Source organism: Pithys albifrons, chromosome 16 (genome assembly GCF_047495875.1).
Source record: "Pithys albifrons albifrons isolate INPA30051 chromosome 16, PitAlb_v1, whole genome shotgun sequence".
In the NCBI taxonomy this organism is placed as follows: Eukaryota; Metazoa; Chordata; class Aves; order Passeriformes; family Thamnophilidae; genus Pithys; species Pithys albifrons.
In genome coordinates, this window is record NC_092473.1 from 9388472 (window position 1) to 9408467 (window position 19996).

General features: G+C 44.5%; 2 protein-coding genes across 9 annotated transcripts in view; one reads left to right on the forward strand and one right to left on the reverse strand.

Annotated features, from left to right (window-relative positions):
- The window catches only part of DCUN1D3 (defective in cullin neddylation 1 domain containing 3), a 25154-nt gene extending 17338 nt beyond the window's left edge, over positions 1-7816 (reverse strand). The window contains exon 1 of one of the 2 annotated variants that reach the window (XM_071570895.1): positions 7746-7816. The gene's annotated coding sequence lies outside the window, so the exon portion shown is untranslated. Of the gene's footprint in view, positions 1-7176; positions 7199-7745 lie in introns of those variants that run through there. The other variant, XM_071570896.1, reaches the window with a different exon arrangement.
- On the forward strand, positions 7810-18897 carry LYRM1 (LYR motif containing 1). Of its 7 annotated transcripts, XM_071570898.1 has the most exons (7): positions 7811-7960; positions 9264-9411; positions 10139-10288; positions 10946-11041; positions 14884-15042; positions 16040-16132; positions 17725-18897. In XM_071570898.1, exons 5-7 carry the CDS (start codon positions 14884-14886, stop codon positions 17839-17841), a joined length of 369 nt encoding a protein of 122 aa, XP_071426999.1. In that variant the 5' UTR covers positions 7811-7960; positions 9264-9411; positions 10139-10288; positions 10946-11041; the 3' UTR covers positions 17842-18897. The 7 variants fall into 7 exon arrangements, with proteins under 7 accessions (XP_071427006.1, XP_071427007.1, XP_071426999.1 ...); XM_071570905.1 differs by lacking the exon at positions 10946-11041 and having other exon boundaries at positions 7810-7960; XM_071570899.1 differs by lacking the exon at positions 10139-10288.
- Positions 18898-19996: the final 1099 nt, after the last annotated feature.

Consider the following 19996-nt stretch of genomic DNA (forward strand, 5'->3'; position numbering starts at 1 on the left):
AGCTCTGCCTGTGGAACCTTTCCCTGTGCAGTTCAGAGCTCTGCACTCCAGCACCAAAGCACCCGGTGCTTTAACAAGTGTTACAGCACACACCAAGCTCTGAACAGCTAACCCAGCTGCTTATTTCAAGTCTTAACCTGCAACGAAACTCTCCCAGCAGGAGCACTCTGAGTGCAGCACAATGGCACAGTAAGGGCTCCCAGGAGCCCAGAAGGCACCTCAGCACATCCCCAGCCAAGCGCTGTCACACTGAGCTGCCCCGGCCGCCACTGCACAAATACACCCATGCAAAGTTACCTAAGAGGAAGTCTTAAGGCAGGAAAGTCCTGGTGCAATTAGTTAAAATGAATTATTACTTTGTGAGGCTTCCTGCAATTGAAGCACCTCTCAGTGAACTACAGACAGGTTGTGATTTAGGGGGCAGATAGATGGGAACTCTGTCAATCTGTTCAAAAGCAGGATAACAAACCATTTCTGATTAATCTCAGTTTGAGCTTTGGAAACAAACCAGCTTTAGAAATGTGATCAAATGGGGTCAAATTTGTCTCCAGAGAGCACACCTGCACAGAGTAGAAGCCAGTTATACAGAGACAAGAAAAGGGACCATGCAGAGCTGGCAGAAGGCTACACAGCAGTCTATGGGAAACTCAAGCCAGGCAACGTGTATGTTGGAATCCTGAATACTTTTTCAAATGAGAAGTGGATTTCTCCTAGAAAGGCCATACTGGAAAAGCTTAAGTAGTTTGGAAGGGAAGAGAGGGCAAGGCAATAAAATAAAATTTCAGAAACAACTTCCCCTTGTTTACAGTCCATAATGCCAGGCCAGGTCTCAGTGCCAAGAGCCAGAGCTATCACCAGATCTCTCCCAGAGGAAGCCCCACAGCCACCAGGATGATGGCAAAAGTCTCTCAACAAACAACTGAACCACAACGTGGCTTTCATTCAAGGCTGGCAGAAGACACCTGCTTCCTGCACTCTTGAGGAGCACCTGACTAACACACAAAGCATGACACCACATTTCACTTCAAAGTCCAACAAGTAGTCTTAAGAAAAAATGGAACAGATGTTTCGGATCTGTAGTTCACTGTATGCAATAATTATACATGGAAAAATTAATAATAATATGAAAAATTATAGGGAGGGAGAGACTAAAGGCACCCTACTATGTTTTCTTTTGGAAGACAAATTCCTTAAGTAGCTTTTTCAGCAGACAGCCATGCATCATCCTTGAATTCCTCCCTTCCTTTTACATTCCCTAACCACACAATACCTTACTTACTGATTACTTCTCATTGTTTTTCCACTTGGTTCCATTAAAATGTTTTAAATCCTTTCCTATTACATGCTTCATCTTACTTTATTAGGTGGGTGGGATGATTTGTTAGGATTATTGTATTTTCAAAGAACAAACCCAAGTCCAGTTAGCTAAACAAAATATCATTTTAGAAGGGTGCCTTCAGGTGCTCCTGTAACGTAAACAAATTAATGAACTAATTCATGCAGCAGCAGTACTTGTTTTGAGAAGTGTATTTAGACCATGAGCAAGACAACAGGCTGAGGGGAAATAAAGAAAGCCAAACGACACAGCTGCTTAAGATCATGCATCAGTTTTCAGTAAAGCTGAAACCAGAACCCAAACCAGATCCCATCCAATTCTCTACCTCATACAGACTTAGACATGAACAAACTCGTTTATTTCACTGCACGTAACTCAACAACCTTCAGCAAAGGTTCAGTCACCGAGCAATTCATCTCCATCCCCTTAAAAACCACCCATTTCCCCCCTCTCCCCCAAGATCCTTGTCAAAGGCCATACAACTCTCAAGATCCAGCACATACAAAAAAGCAAATTATCTGCTAATGAGAGTTTGTGTGTTTGTTCCCTTTCATGTGCAAAGGGTTGTAGAAGTAAAACTCTTCAGTGTTTTTCCAGGGTGTGCTGTAACTTTTGCAGAGAATGACAGACCTTTAGCACCTCGGTTTGTATTGTGAATAATTGAAGCAGCACATGCCAGGGGCAGAGCTACTCTGTGCTCTGACACAGCCAGTTCACATCTCTACAACAAAACTGCAGGTTAAGGGACCAAAAGAAACCACAGCCCTCAGATATTTGACAGAGATGCATCTCACTGCATGCACCTGAAAGGAGCTGTGCTACAAGTATTTACCTTACTCTGCCTCAGTCCATTCCACAAATTAATCTACAGAAAACTGCAAATATCTGCAGCCAAACCAGAATAAGTTTGAAAAACCACCTTGGTCTACAATCCACTCTGCAATGGAAAAAAAAAACATTTACTTTTAAGCTGAGCTAAGGGTGCACAGATTTTCTTTTACAGCAAGTTCAGCAATCAGAGACTTCACCTTGGAGTGGCTGAGGTGCCTTCACCCATTACATTCAGCTGAGTATCAAGTGACTCCTGTAATAAGATGATAAGGTTTGAACTAATTGTAGTAAGTGAATAACTTTATACTTCTTACAGCTCTCAACAATAAAGACAGCAGTCACAAAAAAAAGGAAGCCCTTCCAGCAGCTCTGGGAAACAGTGTCCCCTCTCCAGCACGAAGCAGCTGTGAGGACATGACCCACACAGCCCTTGGGCAGCAAAGGGACAAGGCTAAAGACAATGGCCAGACCACCTCATAAGATCCCTGCTGGCAGCAGATGTTCATAAGGAGTTTACAGAAGGCCTGCTGGCCATCTCAGTAAGTGTAACAGGGTTTACAGGCTGCCAGCCAAAAGAATCACTCACTCATTCCATGCAATTGTGTAGGAACTTCAGTACCAGCTGACCACATAAATGCTGGAATCATATCTAAGTTATGTACAACAAATTGTTCTAAGGGAAAGCACTGATATATGAAAGTGCTTTAAGAGCATACACTTGGATTTTTAAACTAACCACAGTTTTTAAAGCAGAAAACACACACAGCCACCTGCAGAAGCCTCAGTTCTCTCTTGATTTGTGTCCCAACTTCCCTAATGCAGTGAATGACACCAACATTTCCTACTGTATAAAGGCTGCTGAAGTATTTCCATGCTAACTGTATTAGCAGCTTTAAAGGAGCTCTTTTGAGTAATTGTTACAACTCATCAATTGTAACAAAGACTTTCAGCTCTGCTCGAGGAATCTGGTGGCAGCTTCAACCAATGCACACACTCTTTTTGTAAGTTTTCACACATCCTTGGTTTCACTCGATGTCCTGTGCCTCCCAAGAGACAAGGTGTGTAGGTATCTGTCTGGTACTTCATCAGACACAATCACTAACTCCAAGCACAGGAAGCTGGTACAGATCAGACCTTTGGCACTTCCAGGCTGCCCATTTATGTGCTGATCCAGAATTCTCGAGGCTTTCTGCACAGACTCGTTGGCAATGACAATATTGAACAGTCAGCATATGACCAAAACCAAGAGCCAGGACATTTGTGTTTGTGAGCCTATTACTAAGCCACATGTGCCTCCCACAATCACGGGCATCAAGATGGTTTTTCTCTCTCTGTTTCGGTTTTAAAACAAAAGAATAAGACTGACTGCATTAAAAGTTTCAAAGCTGCAGGAGGAAAAGTATTACACTAAAAAACCTCAGAGTAAGAACTAAAAACTGTCACTTTCTGTTACTACGTGGATGCAAAATAAGAGTGGTGTATTTCAGGAGCACATAATCCTTTTGGTAAAAAAACCCCACTTATGTTCACCAAATAGGAAAAGTGAGACAACAAACAACTATGCCTCTCATACTGTTTCTGGCAGTCTGACTTTCTGGGAATAACAAACTGTGACAGGAGGTCAGTAACATTCTCACATTTTGCTAAGTAAGTTTTGTCTTTCACAAAACAGATGCTGTAGACAGAACAGCATTATAACTATTCTTTCTGAGACACCAGAAGATTATATGATCTCATTCCCTCTACTGGAATCCTGTCTCACCACCCATACTTTTGCTGGTTTCTCTACAGTATTCCTACTTCTGTGAAAGAATTCTTTAATACTGACAGCTAAGTAGTCCCCTAGCCATCATTCTTCTAATAGCAAAACATTGCAACTAAATAACCTTTACCTAAAATCCAGATTTTCTGCTTCCTTTAAGATGCAGATCATTGGACTGGAGAGCTGCCCCACAAGACACACGGATAAAAGGGAGCTCTAAATGGGTTAGTGCTCAGGTTATCTTTTAGGCAAGAGGGTCTGATTCCCTTTCTCTTCCCCTATTTGCTATGTTATGCTCAGCACTGAGATCAGAATGTAAAAACATCACCATGTGTCAAAAGCCACACGTGACAAAGAGAACCTTCTTATGCCACCACAAAGAACAGGAGCTTGTGCAGGGGCAGTCAGAGCTCTCTGGGGTTTGTCAGGCCCCCCTTCCCCTGGACTCTTCACTTGCTCATGAACAGACAAGCAGTTCCACAGACCCTTCCAACAGAGAGCCAAGGGGTGAGTGAGCAGTGGGAGCTTCTCTGCACGTCCTGGCTGTTCTGATCACCCCCTGGGAAGGTTTCCACCCAGATCTGTAATTACCTGACTCAAGCAAGAGTCAAAAGAAGGGCGGGGAGGAGAAAAGATAGATCACTGACTGTTTCAAAAGGCACACTGGAGACAACTTACTGTACAGAAGACACTGAGGAAACCAGAGTCATATGGTTTACTCCTGTCATATGTTTTCAGGGGGTAAATTGCAGGTGGCTCTTTACCAGAAGGCACCATTTGCCTTGAACATTTGCCACAAAATTACCATTGTTTCAATTCAAGTTCCTATGTCATTACTCCTGAATAATATAGAGGCAAGTATACAATTAATCCATGTCACCAATGCAGATAGTCTGCAAAACATGACAGCCATTAATCTAGTATTTTTAAAAAGGAGGAAGGGGGAAGAGACAAAAGAAATTATTAGACTTCCAGTAACCAGCAGACAAAGCCTATTAGTCAGAGGCAAACAGAGAAAGGAAGCCAGCAAGATAAGATGCAGACCCCTAGGGAGAAGCAGTCAGAGAGAAGGAGTCCAGCCAGGGAATTCTGATGAAGCCATTAGGGGGGTTCCCTCTTATCTTCCTGCAACTACCAAATCCCCCAAGTCTTTACAGACTGTTCTTTCAGTCTTCCAAGAATTCTGGCTCCAACCTTCAGCTCCTTCTGTATTATTAATTACAAGGATGAAAGAAAGGACTGTTTTTCTAACGTCCCATTCCTTTATTTTATAGTTGCTTCTTACTCAAATCAGAGTTTTTCTGTTACATTTACTAGTACAGACTCATGTGTCTGATGAAACAATAACATGGTTTCTGCAACTTGCAAGTTCTTCCAAACTGCCAAAGCCCCACCACGATGGGTTTTATAGTACTCCAAAGCTCTAAATTAAATTAGCAACACTTCCCAAACCAATAAAGAACAGCAGTGTTGGGGCACTGGCACTCCTGCCAACCCACAGCTGGCATCTCTTTGTATCCAAACCCCTGTACACTCTTTTCCACCACCTGGAAAAGCAAGTGTATTAGTCCTGTCTGGCCCCCCTTCTTCCATCCCCTTTTTATCCCCCTACCCCCACACACATACACACAACCCTCGGGATTTCTTCCTCCTCCTTAAGCTGAACCCAGGCAAGCAGCAGAACACCAAACCTCTTCCTCAGTCACTCACAAATTTGTCAGAACAAGTCCCTTTGTCTTAGAAGTCTGTCAAACTGTCTGGCAGCCCTTCTTGCTCAATATATACTTCTATAATTAGTTTCAATGACAGTCTTGCAGAAGTGCTGTTCTTAAGTTTTCTCTCAAAGCCACTCCTTCCTCTGATCACCTTTTTTCCATACAATTCATGCTAAATGGAAGCAAGACGTAATTATGAATGAATTTCCATGATCAACAAATTATGAGAACTACTGATACAAATCAGTTACAATTTGCTATGAACAAAACAACATTCAACTTCAAAATAAAGCAAGAAACTGTGCAGAGAAGGCACCTAACCCAGCCTTAATGATCCAGAAGCTGATCACAGCTCATACTGCAGACTGTCAGTGTCAAGATGAAAGTGATTTCAAAAGCATCACTTTGAGCAGCCAAGTATTACCAAAGCTGTAAGTTCCCCCACTGGTAGCTTTGTAACATATTTTAAGGATTATAGTCACTTATGCCTGCAGTGCTATTGAGAAATAATCAGAATTTTAGAAATCATTCCAAGAGCTGATATTGGCACTAGGTTTGTAAAGACAGCTGTACTTGGCAAATCTGAACTAATTCAACACAGATCACAAGCTCCCCTTTTTCTCCTGATGTGTTGCCTTTCCCGTGAAGGGCTATGAATGTTTCCCACAGACCACCACGACACACCTGTGTGGGAAAGACTTTCAGGACAGGCTACAGAGCTGACCAGAACATGAGGTCAGATCTCTTTACTTTCACATGCAATCTTAACTAAGGGGCTGTGTTTCCTTTTCTGAGGAGTGTCTTTCACCAGGGAAACAAGCAGCAGTGTTCAGATGTGCTCAGGAAACATCACTATCAGACACTCTCTCTTCCCATTGCTGCAGCCCAAATAAAACACTAATACTGTAGTTACATATTAACTGTTTAACAAAGAGATTCTTAAACAGATAATAAGAATTTCTTTAGATGATGAACCGTTCTCCCAAAAAGAGACAGACCATGCCCATGAGGCCTGTAATTTTCAGAAAGGTAGGGCAGTTCTGTGCTTTTCCTTTGTACTGCCATTCCCCTTTTTTTCAGAGTACTTCTTAGCCCTTTAAATTCTGTGGCAGACATTGCCATTCAGAAAGTTACCAGCTGAGGATCAATGCTGTATTCTGACACTTGGCATCAGTCTGTTCAGTTATCAATGCAACACTTTGAAGGGCAGCATATCAGCAGTGTTAACTATTTAAAAGAGAATCAATGATTCTTTCCAGCAACCACAGCACTGATAGGAAAGGCACATTCTTTCAGCCAATATTTGCTTGAAACACTGATTATGCAAGTTATAATTGTTATGAGTAGCTTACACATCGTAGCACGACAGGGCAGGGAGAGCGATTAGCGCAGATCGCAGCTCCAACAGGAGGGTAAACACGGTCGGGGGAGGGGGGAGAGGAAGGAAAGTGTCTGTGCAAAGGGGGGATGCTCCGATTGCGAGGACCACCTTGGAAATCACTCGCTCTACAGTTTATGTCTCTGTCTTTCACCTGAAAACACCACGAACGTTCTCGTTCCGGCGTGACGCGTGTGCGGGCTGGGCACGGAGCGCACCCGAACAAAGCGGCGCTGCCCGGCCCGGGGGCTGCGGGGCCCCGCACTGCCGTGTGCGAGGGGCGCTTCGGGGTACACCGCAATGAAGAGGCCAGGGGAAGGAAGCCCCGGGGCGAGGCAGCCCCGCCGCTGGGCACGGGGGCGAGCGCCGGCCCGGCCCGGCGGCACCGAGCGCTCCCGGACTCCGCGGGCAGCTCCCGGGGCAGCGCCTGGCCGGGACCGCCCCGCCCGCGGCACCGCGGCAGCCCCGCTCCGGCACTGCCGCCGGGCTGTCCCGGCGTTGCCGCCCCGGGCTGCGGCTCGGGGGGCCCCGCCGTGAGGGGGCGGCGGCGGCGCGGGGTCCACCCGCGAGCCCAACCGTCCCCCGGCGGGGCTGAGGGGCAGCGCGGCGGCCCCGGCCGAGCCCCGCCGCCCGCGCCGCGCCGTGCCGGGCCCCGCGCAGCCCCCGCCGCCGCCCCGCAGCCCGAGCGGACGGGAAGAGCCGCGGTCCAATTCCCGCACTCACCTCCGCGGCGCCGAGCGGCTCTGCCTCCGCCGCATCACTTCCGGGCGAGCGCTCAGCTGGCGGACGCGCCGTGACGTCACGCGCCGTGGGAGCGGCGTGCGCGACGCCACACGCACGGTGAGGGCAGGGCAGGGCAGGGAAGGCGCGCGCCCCTCCCGCGCCCACCGCGAGCAGGGGGACCGGCGGGGGCGGGGCCAGAGCGCGGCTGCCCCAAGGTAAGGGGAGCGCGGGGGGGCAGGAGCGGGGTGGACACGCAGAGAGGGCGGAGGGGGGGAAGAGGGCGGAGGTGCGCCGGGCGGACCGACCCTCACACCCCCCCCCGCCCCTCGCACGTTGGTTTCGCCCGGCAGCGGGGGCAGGGCCGCCCCGGCCGCCAGGGGGCGCAAGGGTTCCCGTGCGCGCAGCGCCCCCTGCCGGCCGCGCGGGCTCGGCGCGGCGGGGGGGGCGGCGGCGCCATCTTGGCAGGGGCTGTGGGGGCGCCCGGGGCGGGCACGGCTCGGTGCCCACAGCGCTCACTGCCCACGGCGCTCGGTGCCCACAGCGCTCGGTGCCCACGGTGCTCGGTGCCCACAGCGCTCGGTGCCCACAGCGCTCGGTGCCCACAGCGCTCACTGCCCACGGCGCTCGGTGCCCACAGCGCTCACTGCCCACGGCGCTCACTGCCCACGGTGCTCGGTGCCCACAGCGCTCGGTGCCCACGGTGCTCGGTGCCCACAGCGCTCACTGCCCACGGTGCTCAGTGCCCACAGCGCTCACTGTCCACAGCGCTCGGTGCCCACAGCGCTCAGTGCCCACAGCCCTCCATGTCCTCAGCATTCAGTGCCCACAGCATTCTCTCTCCACACCCCTCTGTGCCAACGGGACAAGGGCACAGAGTCAAGCTGGGTCAGGGCAAATTTAGGCTGGACATTCAGAAGAATTTATGCACATAAAGAGTGCTGAGACGTGGGCCGGGGCTGCCCTGGCAGGTGGTGGAGTTGCAGTCCCTGTAGGTGTCCGAGGAAAGCCCAGGCATGGCACTCAGTGCTGTGGTGTCACCGACGGGCTGGTGATCGGTCACAGGTTGGACTCAATGGGCTCAGAGGTCTTTTCCAACCTCATTGATCCTGTGATTCTGTGCCCACAGGCCTCTGTGCCCACAGCCCTGCTATGGTTCTCAAATAGTGACTAAAAATCATGTCTGTCAATGAGCATCAGTGAGTTTCATTGAGTGACCCTCTTACTGAAAAGGGGCAGGGAGCATTGTGTCTCTGCTGCCATTAATATTTATACCTGTTCTCAAGCTTGGGAGCATTTCCAGTGCTGGGAAATATCTCTATTTGTGCATTCAGTTGCATTTGGCTGGAAGCCAAGGTATGAATAAGGTGCATAAATCTATACTGGGGTTTGTGTCCATGCTGTTATATTTCTGTATGCTTCTATATTATATAAGCAAGGCCATCCAAGGATAGCTGAGACTTCATTTTCTCTGCTAAATTTCTTGCACTGCATTAAAACCTCTTTCACTGCTTGTAACAGAGAACCAAACACAAAGGAGGAGAAAACCATTCTAACTTTATGAAAATATGAGCAACAGAGTTGGACAAGACAAGACAAGAGACACATTCATGCTTCTTTGGAGTTTACCTGGACACTGTGTGCTTTTCATGAGAAAGCTAAGAAATAAGTAAATAATTTATTTTGTTTCCCTTCCCCCTCTCCATAGTCTAGGTCAGCATTTCTGTTCTTCCTGAGGCTCCTACAGCACAGGAGGCACTCCCAGGGCAAGAGTGTGTATGTCCTACAAAAACCAGATAATGCCTCAACTACCTCAGAATAAATGAATGAAAACTGTGATCAAAAGGGACTAGACTTCCTTTTATTCAAAAGACAAGAATTTTGTTGAATCCTAATTTTCTACAAATTGGCTTATTTGAAATGATACAGGAAACTAGTGATAAAATCCACATCCTTGCTTTTACTATTTAATTATGTTCTCTTTGCATGCAGTTTGCTTTTTCTGATGAAAAGACTGCCCCATATGTTAGAGAAAGGTCAAAAGAGATCCAAGTTCTGTCAGAAATCTGAGGCACGAATAGAATGGCAGAGTTCTCATCCCAGCTGATGAACAGTATGAGTACAATGACTTAGAAAGGCTGGTTCAGAAGTGTTGGTTGGGATTTCAGATCAGGGTTTCAGATCACTTCAATTTGCCAGCAGCAAGACACTGGCATTGCAAAGTCCTAAACCCTGTGAAAGTCACCTTGCTTTCAGATACTGTTAGTGAATAACTTGATTCAGTAACTTCGTTCTTTTTCAGCAAAGCTGCATAGATTTGTGATTGCAGCTTGTAGATGGAAACAGTGAGAATTGAGTCAAATTAATCCTTGATGGGAATGTCTTGAAATTTACAGGCTCCTGGCACTGGTAGAAATGAGGATGTAACACCATCATGGAAGAATATGATCTTCAATTCTATTCTGTTTTCACCATGTGGAGATGGAACACTTTAGCTGTGGTTGAGTTTTGCTATGATTTGATTTGGGCTAAATCTTAAAAAAAAGGTATGAATGTTCAATCAAGAATGAAAATCAAATGAAGTTTTCTCTTTGCCAGGCACATCCTGCAGCCACCCTTGTGTGCAGGGCACCAGCTGTCACAGGCCACCGAGGCCTTGATTTGAGTGAAAAAAACAAAATTACTTCTGTGGAAACTGGATTTTCAAACTTTGTATTGCTGGAAGGCATTGACCTGTCCAGCTATCACGGGAATCTGTGACCCTTTCCATCCCCTCTGTGCCAAAGGAACTCATTGTCTCTGCTCCTGCCCCTCAAGGAACTGATAGACCAAATCCATTGCTGCCTTAGGAACCGCAGAGTCATTTTGGCAGACTTGCATGAAAGATGAATATGGATTACTGACCTCTCTTGTTGTGGAGAGCTGTGAAAGGAATGATTGATTATCTGCTGCATTAGCAGCAGGAGAGAGACTGCAGGTCACTCTTTAGCTAAGTGGTATTGTTTAGCTCTTAAAAAAAAAGCCAGATAGGCGCATTTTTCTGCAGCTCTTTAAATAAACATTGGCCAAAGAATGCATTTGAAGAGGAGCTGTAGATGGTCATACAGGCTGTGTAGGGGCACATAGTATGGAACCTGAGGGTGTTCTGTGCTACAGTGTTGATACACCATGGTCCTGAATGATGTCATTTATTTCCATCACAGCCATGATCACAGCCGGACTCCGAAGGCAGCTGGCCCAGCAGTTCATCTCTGTCTTTAGGGCTCCTTGCCAGTAGCAAACCAGCTGACAAAGAAAAGGTGTGTTGCTCCTAAATAAAACATTTTACATCAGAGAAGTTCAAAGCAGTCTTTTCAAATTATTTCATGCAGAGTTCTTTTCCCCACCCTCTCCTCCACTGAGCAAATAGTTCCAGTACCAGCACAAAGTCTGTGTTACTAACACGTGCCCCAGTTAGCTGGGATGTAAAACAAGATATCTATTGTTTTAAAATAGCCTTTTTTTTCCCCATGGGCCATCACTTTCACCCTTTGTTTTCTAAATTACTCTATGTACTGACTGCTGGCAGATTTTATGTTTAAAGTAAGTGGCTAATGCTTGATTTGAGAAGAAAGGATGAAATAAAATAGACTTACAACTTCAGCAAAGGTGCTGTGCAGGGAGGAGAGCACTGGACAGGCATTCTCAGCCAGGTATCCCTCACTAGAAGGCAGGTAGGATTGAGCTGCCTGCATATGTGTAGCCTGCCTTCAGTCCTGGCTTTGCTTTGACACTGCAACAGTGGGGTCCCCATTTGAGTTTGGATACAATGGGATGTCTCATGTGCTCGGTGTGTGTTGGTAACAGGGTTTTGCCTGTGGATCAGGGGGCGATCCAGCCCCAGCATCCAGCAGTGCCCCTCTGGAAGGCAATGCTTGGCTTCCCTCCAAAGTCCCAGTTCTGACAGGGGCTCCAAACCAGCTGCAGCCTCCTGCTTTTCCCATTGACACATCTGAGTGTGCACACCTACCTTTGACCTCTCCTGGTTTGTTTTGTGGCAGCAAACACCCAAAATTTGCTCAGCTAATACAATAGCCCTGTACTTTTTGACAGAAATGCCTGTGGTTAACCTCTGTGGGCTGCGTTCTGCAGTAAAATGAAGCGTGGTAGAAGTCAAACAATGGGTGTGACTACCACAAGATGGGTGTTAGTGGGAAAGTGGTGTAACATCCACTTAGCATTCCAGAGATGTGAAATATAATTATGATTTAAATGCCAAAGATGTAAGTTGCAAGATGAGTAACTACAAGGACATGAAAGCCTTCCTTATCTTCCTTTCTATCCCACTCAGAATCACTTTGCACACCCACAAAACTAATAAAAGTAGTGTCACTTGATGAAATTACACCTGATACATGACTTGTACCATCACTTACATTTCTGTCAGTGTGGGCTCTGTTTATACAAAAGAAAAAATTCCAATCTCATTTACAACATTTTAAGTTGGAGGCAACTTTGCTCTCAGTGGAATTATTCCCTATTTATACTCCCACCCAGATCAGAATCTGGCCCAGGCTTTGAATTTTGTCTTATTTCTTCTCATCCTTTCCTGTGACAGAGAGGGGACCTCAGTCTGTAAAGGGCTCCTCACGCCTTCATTTATGTACCTTTGCAGAAATGGCTTATGAGCAGGTCTGTATTGTTAGAAATTGTTGACTAAATGAGCAGCTGGTTGCTGAGTGTACACAAATAGCTGTTTAATGTCTTTTACATCATCCAGCATATGTGGGAAGGAGAGCAAGAATGCCAAAGTGCAGCCCATGCCTAGATGAGGGGCTACTCAGCTCTGCAGCAACTCCAACACAGAGAAGTTAAAGAACAGAAGAAGTAGTTTTGTGGGGGCAGTGGAACAACTAGCAGGGAAAAAAATTGTTGGTTCTAAACTTTTCAATAAAATCTTTCTAAAAAGATTCAGAGTATGTTTAAAATCCGAGAGCAGAAGGTGTGATCAGCTCTGAACAAAGAGCATGCACTGTCCCAGGCTGTGGCCTTGGAAATTGTCTGCGTAGATCAGAATTGAAACCTATTTTAAGCATTTTTTCCCAGACCATTGTTCCTCTTATTTTCTTTATGGATTACATGAGAACCTAAGGTGAAAGTTTCCAGTACAGTACTGCCTTTTATTAGCTGTCAGCAGGGAACAAAGAGAATTATCAGCTCCACAGAGGTGACACCTTCAGATAAAACAGAGGGGTGAGGCCTGGATTTGGGACTCAGCTTGTTCTTGATCAGCCCTTGTAAATGAACTGTTTCTTTTCTGTACAAAATATGCACATGGCGGGGGGAAGCAGTGATTTTTCAGGTACATGTGCATCCTTGGCTTCGTGTCTCACTGATGTCATTGCCTGAAATGGAGCTGTAGAGTGGATAAATTGAAGCACTTACGCCAAAGTGTTTGATGAGCTGGGTCTACCTAGTTATATTATTGTGGATATTTGTTTCCTAGAAATATCATAAACATTTACTAGAAGTACTGTCTGCTGAGTAAGAAGAATAATTTTCCACCTGGGGGAAAAATATATGATTAGCTAAACATGTTAAAATACAAATAGCAAAATAAAATTGTTCTCTCTTATGAACTGGAGAAAAACAGAGTTCATGAAACTACAAAAGGTCTTCAGACCATAGCAACAGTTAAGACAAAAAAGGCCAGGATTTAATAGTTTGGTATTTTTTACAGAAAAGAACTATGGGCCAAATCCTGTTTTCAGTTTACTATCAGTAACTCCAACTTTGATGTGAATGTCTGGAGCCACAAGAGGCTCATTCTGTGCCGCAATGGCCGAGACAGCCACTTGAGAACAGAATGGCCTGAGCAGACTTTGGCTCAAGCCCCTCTTCTACAACCCAGAACAGCAGGAATTGCCACTGACTGCAAGGAGATGAGCGATAGCACCTGGCCATGCTTCCCACGGGAGTGACAGTGTGTGCTCCAGGAAACAGCTTTTCCTCATGACCGAGGGCAGGAGCGCTCCCTCTGGAGGGCAGGCCGGGCTGTCTGAGTTACCCTGCTCCAGAGCAGCCTCTGGAAAACCATTCCCAGCACACAGGTCCCATTGCAGGGTAGATTCAGCCACGGTAGAGCTCCACGTTGGCAAACAGATCCTGGCAGACAGATCCTGTCCTGTCCCTAACACTTGTTCCTCATTGCATCCATACACCTACTTGGCAGTGCCGCTGCCTCTGCCTTTGGGACAGTGAGGTGCCTTCCACAGTATGGCACCCCTAAAGCAAAGTCATTGCTTCTGTTAACTGAATCCATGCCAGAAATGTTGTTACTACAGTAGTGGATTTGTCTAGGGGATATTTGTGGTCCAGCATGAAACAATGTAACCACTTATATGATAAAATACTCAGTTACATAAAGTAAGAATAGGATTTCATTCTTTCTTCTGACAAATATTCTTATCACACCTGGAGGTTGATTCAGTGGGCTCAGCAGGTACACAGCTCTCTGAAAATCAAGACATTCAGAACTTCCCTAGATCCACAGTTAATCTGCCTCTCCTGCAGTGCTTAGATAAAGTAGCTTTCATCACCTTTTCATCACATCCAACTCCAGCTGAATCATTACTGCCTACTGTCACAGGACCACAAATAACCTTCTCAGCCCCTGAAGCCTGTACAGGTTTTTAGCAATATCATGGTGGGTTTATCATGTGTTTCATTCAGATTTCAAGATGCTCTGCAAAGATAGGGTCAGCATTGGTACAGCAGTGTCTCGGGAAGGGGGACACAGAGTTTCAGTGACTTGCCCAATGTCTGTTGCAAAACTGCAGTAAAACAGAACCCAAGCATTCTTGTACCAGGCTTGTGATTCAGCAAAGCACTAAATCAAGTGCTTAACTTCAGAGCTCAAGCTGTTTGAATGGAGACAGATTTAAGTATCAGTTTAAATCCTTTGCTGGACTGGGTCTTCAGCTTTCAACAGCTAATTATTGTTTACAGCTATTTCAATTTTTTTCATACAGCTCAGCATATTTTTAGATGATGGAAATATTTTTAAACTAATTCAATGGTGTGAAAACATGTATTGCTTGCTGACCTTTTAGCAACTCAAATGTTCATGCAAATGTTTGGGGGTTTGTGTTGTCTTTTTTAGATGACACCAGCGACTCGACAGAAAGTTCTTGGCCTTTACCGCAAGATATTCCAAATAGCCAGAAAATGGCAATCGGCATCCGGACAGACAGAAGAAACTATTAAAGAGAAAGAGTACATTAAAAATGAAGCCAAAACATTATTCCGAAAAAACAAACATGTGAGTGTCCTTACAGTGTTAAATTCTGAATGGTTCTCCTCTTGCTCTTTGCTCTGTCTCAGTGACTGGATGCAAGTTGAGTTCCCAAAATTTCGTTCACCTTAAACGCTTGTGTATTTGGCTTATAGTTTAAATTTCATCCCTGAGAAAACTCAAACCCTTTCAGCTTTTCATTAACGGCTGTAGAAGTCTAAAAAGTCTTTCTTCACTAAAAAAGTGCCAAGAAAAATTAAATTCCAAAGATGCTGCCTGTGTAATTGAAACAGCTTTTGATCTTTACAAAGTTAGCTAAGTGTATCATTACCCATGCAATGGCAAACAGAGCTCAGCAGCTTCTTTTTTTCTTTTCAAAGCAGTAATTATTGGCACTTCTCTTAAAAGAGGCGCTTTAATTTTTCTTCTTAAGGAAGAAATTTCAACCCCCTTCTGAAAGAGGCGATACAGACTCCATGGTAATCAAAGGTCCTTCTTGTAATTTAAGATCACAATACTTATTTATAGCCCATATTGGTCTGGGACTAAATTGAAGTGATGCAAAACTAAAAAATTAATTTAAGTCATAATTTACACCACATTTCTGACTTCAAAGGGAGTTTCTGGATAGGATGATAAGAGAATGTACACCAAGGAGTGTCTTTCCTTTCTCCTCTAGCTACCTCACAGAGTGATGAACGGGTGAGTGAATTTTTCACAGATGTATTAGCAGTTTACATGTGTATTGTCTTTTTACAGACAAAATACCATGTTTGGGTAAAAAGCTCCTTCTTTAGCCTGAGTCCTGACAGCCTCTGGGCCTTAACATCCAGAGCCATCAAGCCCAGTACTGTTGAGTCAAGGAAAATACTAATGTTACCTTTTATGGATGTGAAAAATACAGTTCTTGTATCCTTGGGATTGCCAAAACAAGCTAAAGTCATGTGGCTGTGCATCATTGACACTTGAGCTTCCAACTGCTGATTGCTGCACTTGTACAAAACATTTGTTTGTATGATCTTAGGTAACAGATCCAAAGCTGATTAAGCAGTGCATAGAAGAATGTGAGGCAAGAATAGAAATTGGACTTCACTACAACATCCCTTACCCAAGACCTGTGAGTATAAATCCAGTCAAAAGTCTTCAGCATTACCCACTTAGCTCTCCCTGCACAACAAAACCATGAGTTTACATCCCTGTCACTCCACTGCATTTTTGGATGAGCTGGAATTTAAATGTGTGCTAAATCAGAGCCAAGGGTACATTAAAATGTTCTCCATCTATCTTCCTTCACTGTAAATTGGTGAATTTCTTCTCAAAATAAGGAGTCAAAGCCTAAATGGAGTTGCATGAGCTAAACTCCCCAGGCCTGTGAATATTTAACCAGTCTTGTATGACCAATGAATGTAGAAAAAGATGGTAATAGAATCAAATAATAAAAGAGAATGAGAGAATAAAAATAATTACATCTGTCATAGATACAATAATTTTCAAAGCCTACATTACTGGTAACTGTACTCCTGGTCATAAATCAAGTCCTGTGAAACACCTGTCTATGTTGCTGCTTCTTTTCCCTTCTTCCTGGAGAAAACCATATCCAAGGTTACTGAAATGATGGAAGTTGCAGCAATGTCTTCTGTTGCACCACTCAATAGTTTCCTCACTGCCCAGTCAGTTCTGTCTGTAGCATGTTATGTTGCCTCCCACAGAGACTTCCTCTCTACTCCTGTTGATTAGTTTATATTTTGAATCTATAGTTCATTTATCAAGGTAGTTATGGTCAAAAGTAAATTTTATCTTCACGAGATGCTTGCCTGGAATGTGGTCACTGTTAACATCTGCTTCAGGATACAGAATTACAGGACATTGTTTGCACATCTGGCAAACAATGTTCCTAGAAATGGACCTAAAGTGTGTTCTCTACGGTGGTTTCAAACCCCCAAAGGATCAGCTCTCTCAGACAAACTGGATGATTATTATTTTTCAGATTCTAGAAATCTCTACTGCTGCTTTAGTCAGTGCTTTTACTACTATTTGCACCTAAACAGCCTCTCACAGCATGACAGGCTCGGCAACAGTAACACCTGACTGCCACCACCTACATTTTCCAGTCACTTAGGGGGGTTACAGCTGCATGACTCCCACTGAGAGTCTTATGAAATATAAAGACTTTGTCAATCAAAGGAAGAGCCTGTCACCTATTGCTCCTTCTGCTTGTGGAGTCAATGACATTGAGTGTGCATTTTAATGGGGCATATATAATCATGGCAAAAAGAAGGCAGGCTTTCAATACGTATAGTTTGGGCTTATTTTGTGACTTCTTAAGTAGGTATGAATAAATCACATAGTGCTGCAAGAGTACTCAGGAATTTTTAGCGTTTTCTCAGTCTTACTGTTCTGGAACATTGTCAGCAGTCCTATTTCAACAAGTATTTTGTCATTACAGGCTGATACCAAACTGCAAAACAAGGTTACTAAGGCATAAAACACAGAATTTTAATAAACACAACATTTATGGCCTGAAAGTAACAGCACTAATCAGTCCTCAGAGAGTGCTTCTCCTACAAGTCCAATAACCTGACTTGAAACAATACACTTGCTCTCTTCAGAGTGTGAAGAAATTATTTAAAACTCAGAGAAACTTGGTCTGTATATATGCTGCCTTTTTCTTCCCAGTTTGCAGCTAACTGGTGGGATTTTCTTTTCCAGATCCATCTGCCTCCTATGGGTCTTGCCCATAAACAAGGTCGTACGTTGAGACACCAGGAAAAGTTAAGGAAGATTTCTAAGCCAATATACCTGAAATCCCATGATGAAGTTTCATAACCCACCATTTCAGGTGTGATGTGTAATCACATCCTTTAAGCTGTGAAGTGTAATCATATCCTTTAAGCTGTGAACTGCAATCCAGGTGATTTGTGTGCACAGCTGTGAATGAAGCTGGTTTGGTCACTTGCTCACACATTTCCTGAGGCCAAAAAGCCAATTGATACATTGCATATGATGGATAAGGTTGGTGTATTATTTATTACTTTTCAACCACTGACTTATCAATAAATGTAACACTTTTCAAGGAGTGAGGTGTGATACGAAGATTGCTTTGACATCAGGACAAATGAGAGTAGATTTTAAGACTCTGTGAAACTATAGCAGTGTTCTCTGGTGGTCTGAGGATTCTGTGTGCTCACTGTGACACAAGGCTGTGCCTTGTGCAAGGCTGAGCCACAATTAAGGAAGTCCAAGAGAGTCAAGCACAGCACCTCCAGAACTTCTGCATGCAAGTGGGAATACAGTGACTGTACCAGGCAGCTGCGCTCCTTCCTCTCTGTCCCTGCTCTGCCTGTTGTCCCTGGACAAACAGTCCAGTTTCATAGTTCCTTATGGTGAAGTTTTGTTTCTGAATGGGCAGTAGCAAAGACACAGCAGAAGGGCCCCAACTCCTTCTTTTTCCTTTTTGCAAACTGCAGAGGAGTGGCCTAGAGCCTCCAAGTCAGCTTCATTCTCCTCCTTTTGGAGAGGGTGTGGATGTGAAATGCAAAGTTTGGAATGCCATTACACAACTGAGTAAAACATTCCAGTGTTGGGTTCCTTGGGTTCCCATGTATGGGCTGACTGAAAACTCTCCCTTCAGGGTAACACTATGGGAACAAGCTTAGGATGCTTTGGTGCCCTCACTGTATTTTCACATGGTCACTTTTAAGCTTAATCACCATGGGGAGTTTCTCAATGATGATTTTAATTTTAGTGTTAGATTTTAAGTCTTGGATTACAGACAGAACTCCAACTTTAGTAAAGTATCTAAAACGCTCCTAAATTTGAGGGCTACGTCTCTTTCACAGGTGCCTCATGAATGGAATTGAAATTAAATTGATTTTCCTCTCACTGGCTGTCAATTATTTTGTCTTCTTTTCAGTCCTCTGACTTTCCCAGGCTGTTCACATGTTCTTTTCAGGGACTTCAGGGAAGCCTTCTGTCCTTCACGCTGGAAGTGTCAATGAGACCAAGCTGTGGACAAGAGTCACACAGCACTGGACACTACCTGAGCACAGGCCACAGAGCTTTAAAGACAACCTGTTCCAGCCCAAAGTTAATAGTGGCAAAAATAGCAAATTTGGAAAATGCCCTGTGTATGATTTCCTGTTCAGGAGGGGGGAAATGGTGAAATTCATTTTCTGAGGTCTCCAACTCATCCCAAACTCTCAAAGCTCTAGTAGATAACGACAAAGAAATATTCTTATCTACCTGAAAAGAAAGTTAGAACTGGTCATGTGCAGACTAGACTGACAGTCCCTCCCCCAGGAATGCACTCCTAAGACTGAAAAAAGGACAAACAGATGAGAAAGTACAAGGAAACAATAAAAGAGGGAATCAGCATGACAGGTACTGACTGGCCCAATTTTCACTGCCCTTCATGGCTCCAGTCCACAAAGGTATCTATTCCCATATAATTATTTCCTGGGAATGCCACATGTGGGAAGTAATAGGTAAAATGCCATTATTCTACCTGTCAGTGGGAGCTTTGCAAATTTACTGCTGTCAGGAAGACACAAAACAAAAGTCCTTCAGCCTAGGAAATGGAGGATGGAATAAAGAGAGTAAAAAAATAACATGATTATACACAGTGCTTAATCCTTCATTGAAAGAAGTCCAAATACAGTCTTTTCCTGTGCTCTGATACACAAGTGTAGGCATGTGTCAACTCAGCCAAGTCAAAATGTGCAGAGACAAGGGGTTTGAATGGAAGCTTAAGCTCACTCTTTGTCATTAAACTATCATTTGCATCTTTTGAATTGTTAAAATTCATGTGGCTAATGAAGGTACTGATGCTGTGACACATCAGGGGAATGAACAGCTCTGTAAATGAGCAATCTAAATTTACTGTGTTACAGTCACAACTCTTTCCTAAGCACATACAGTAAGATGTAGATTATTTCAAGAGAACACTCCTAAGATTACAGAAAATTTACACCAACTTGAAATA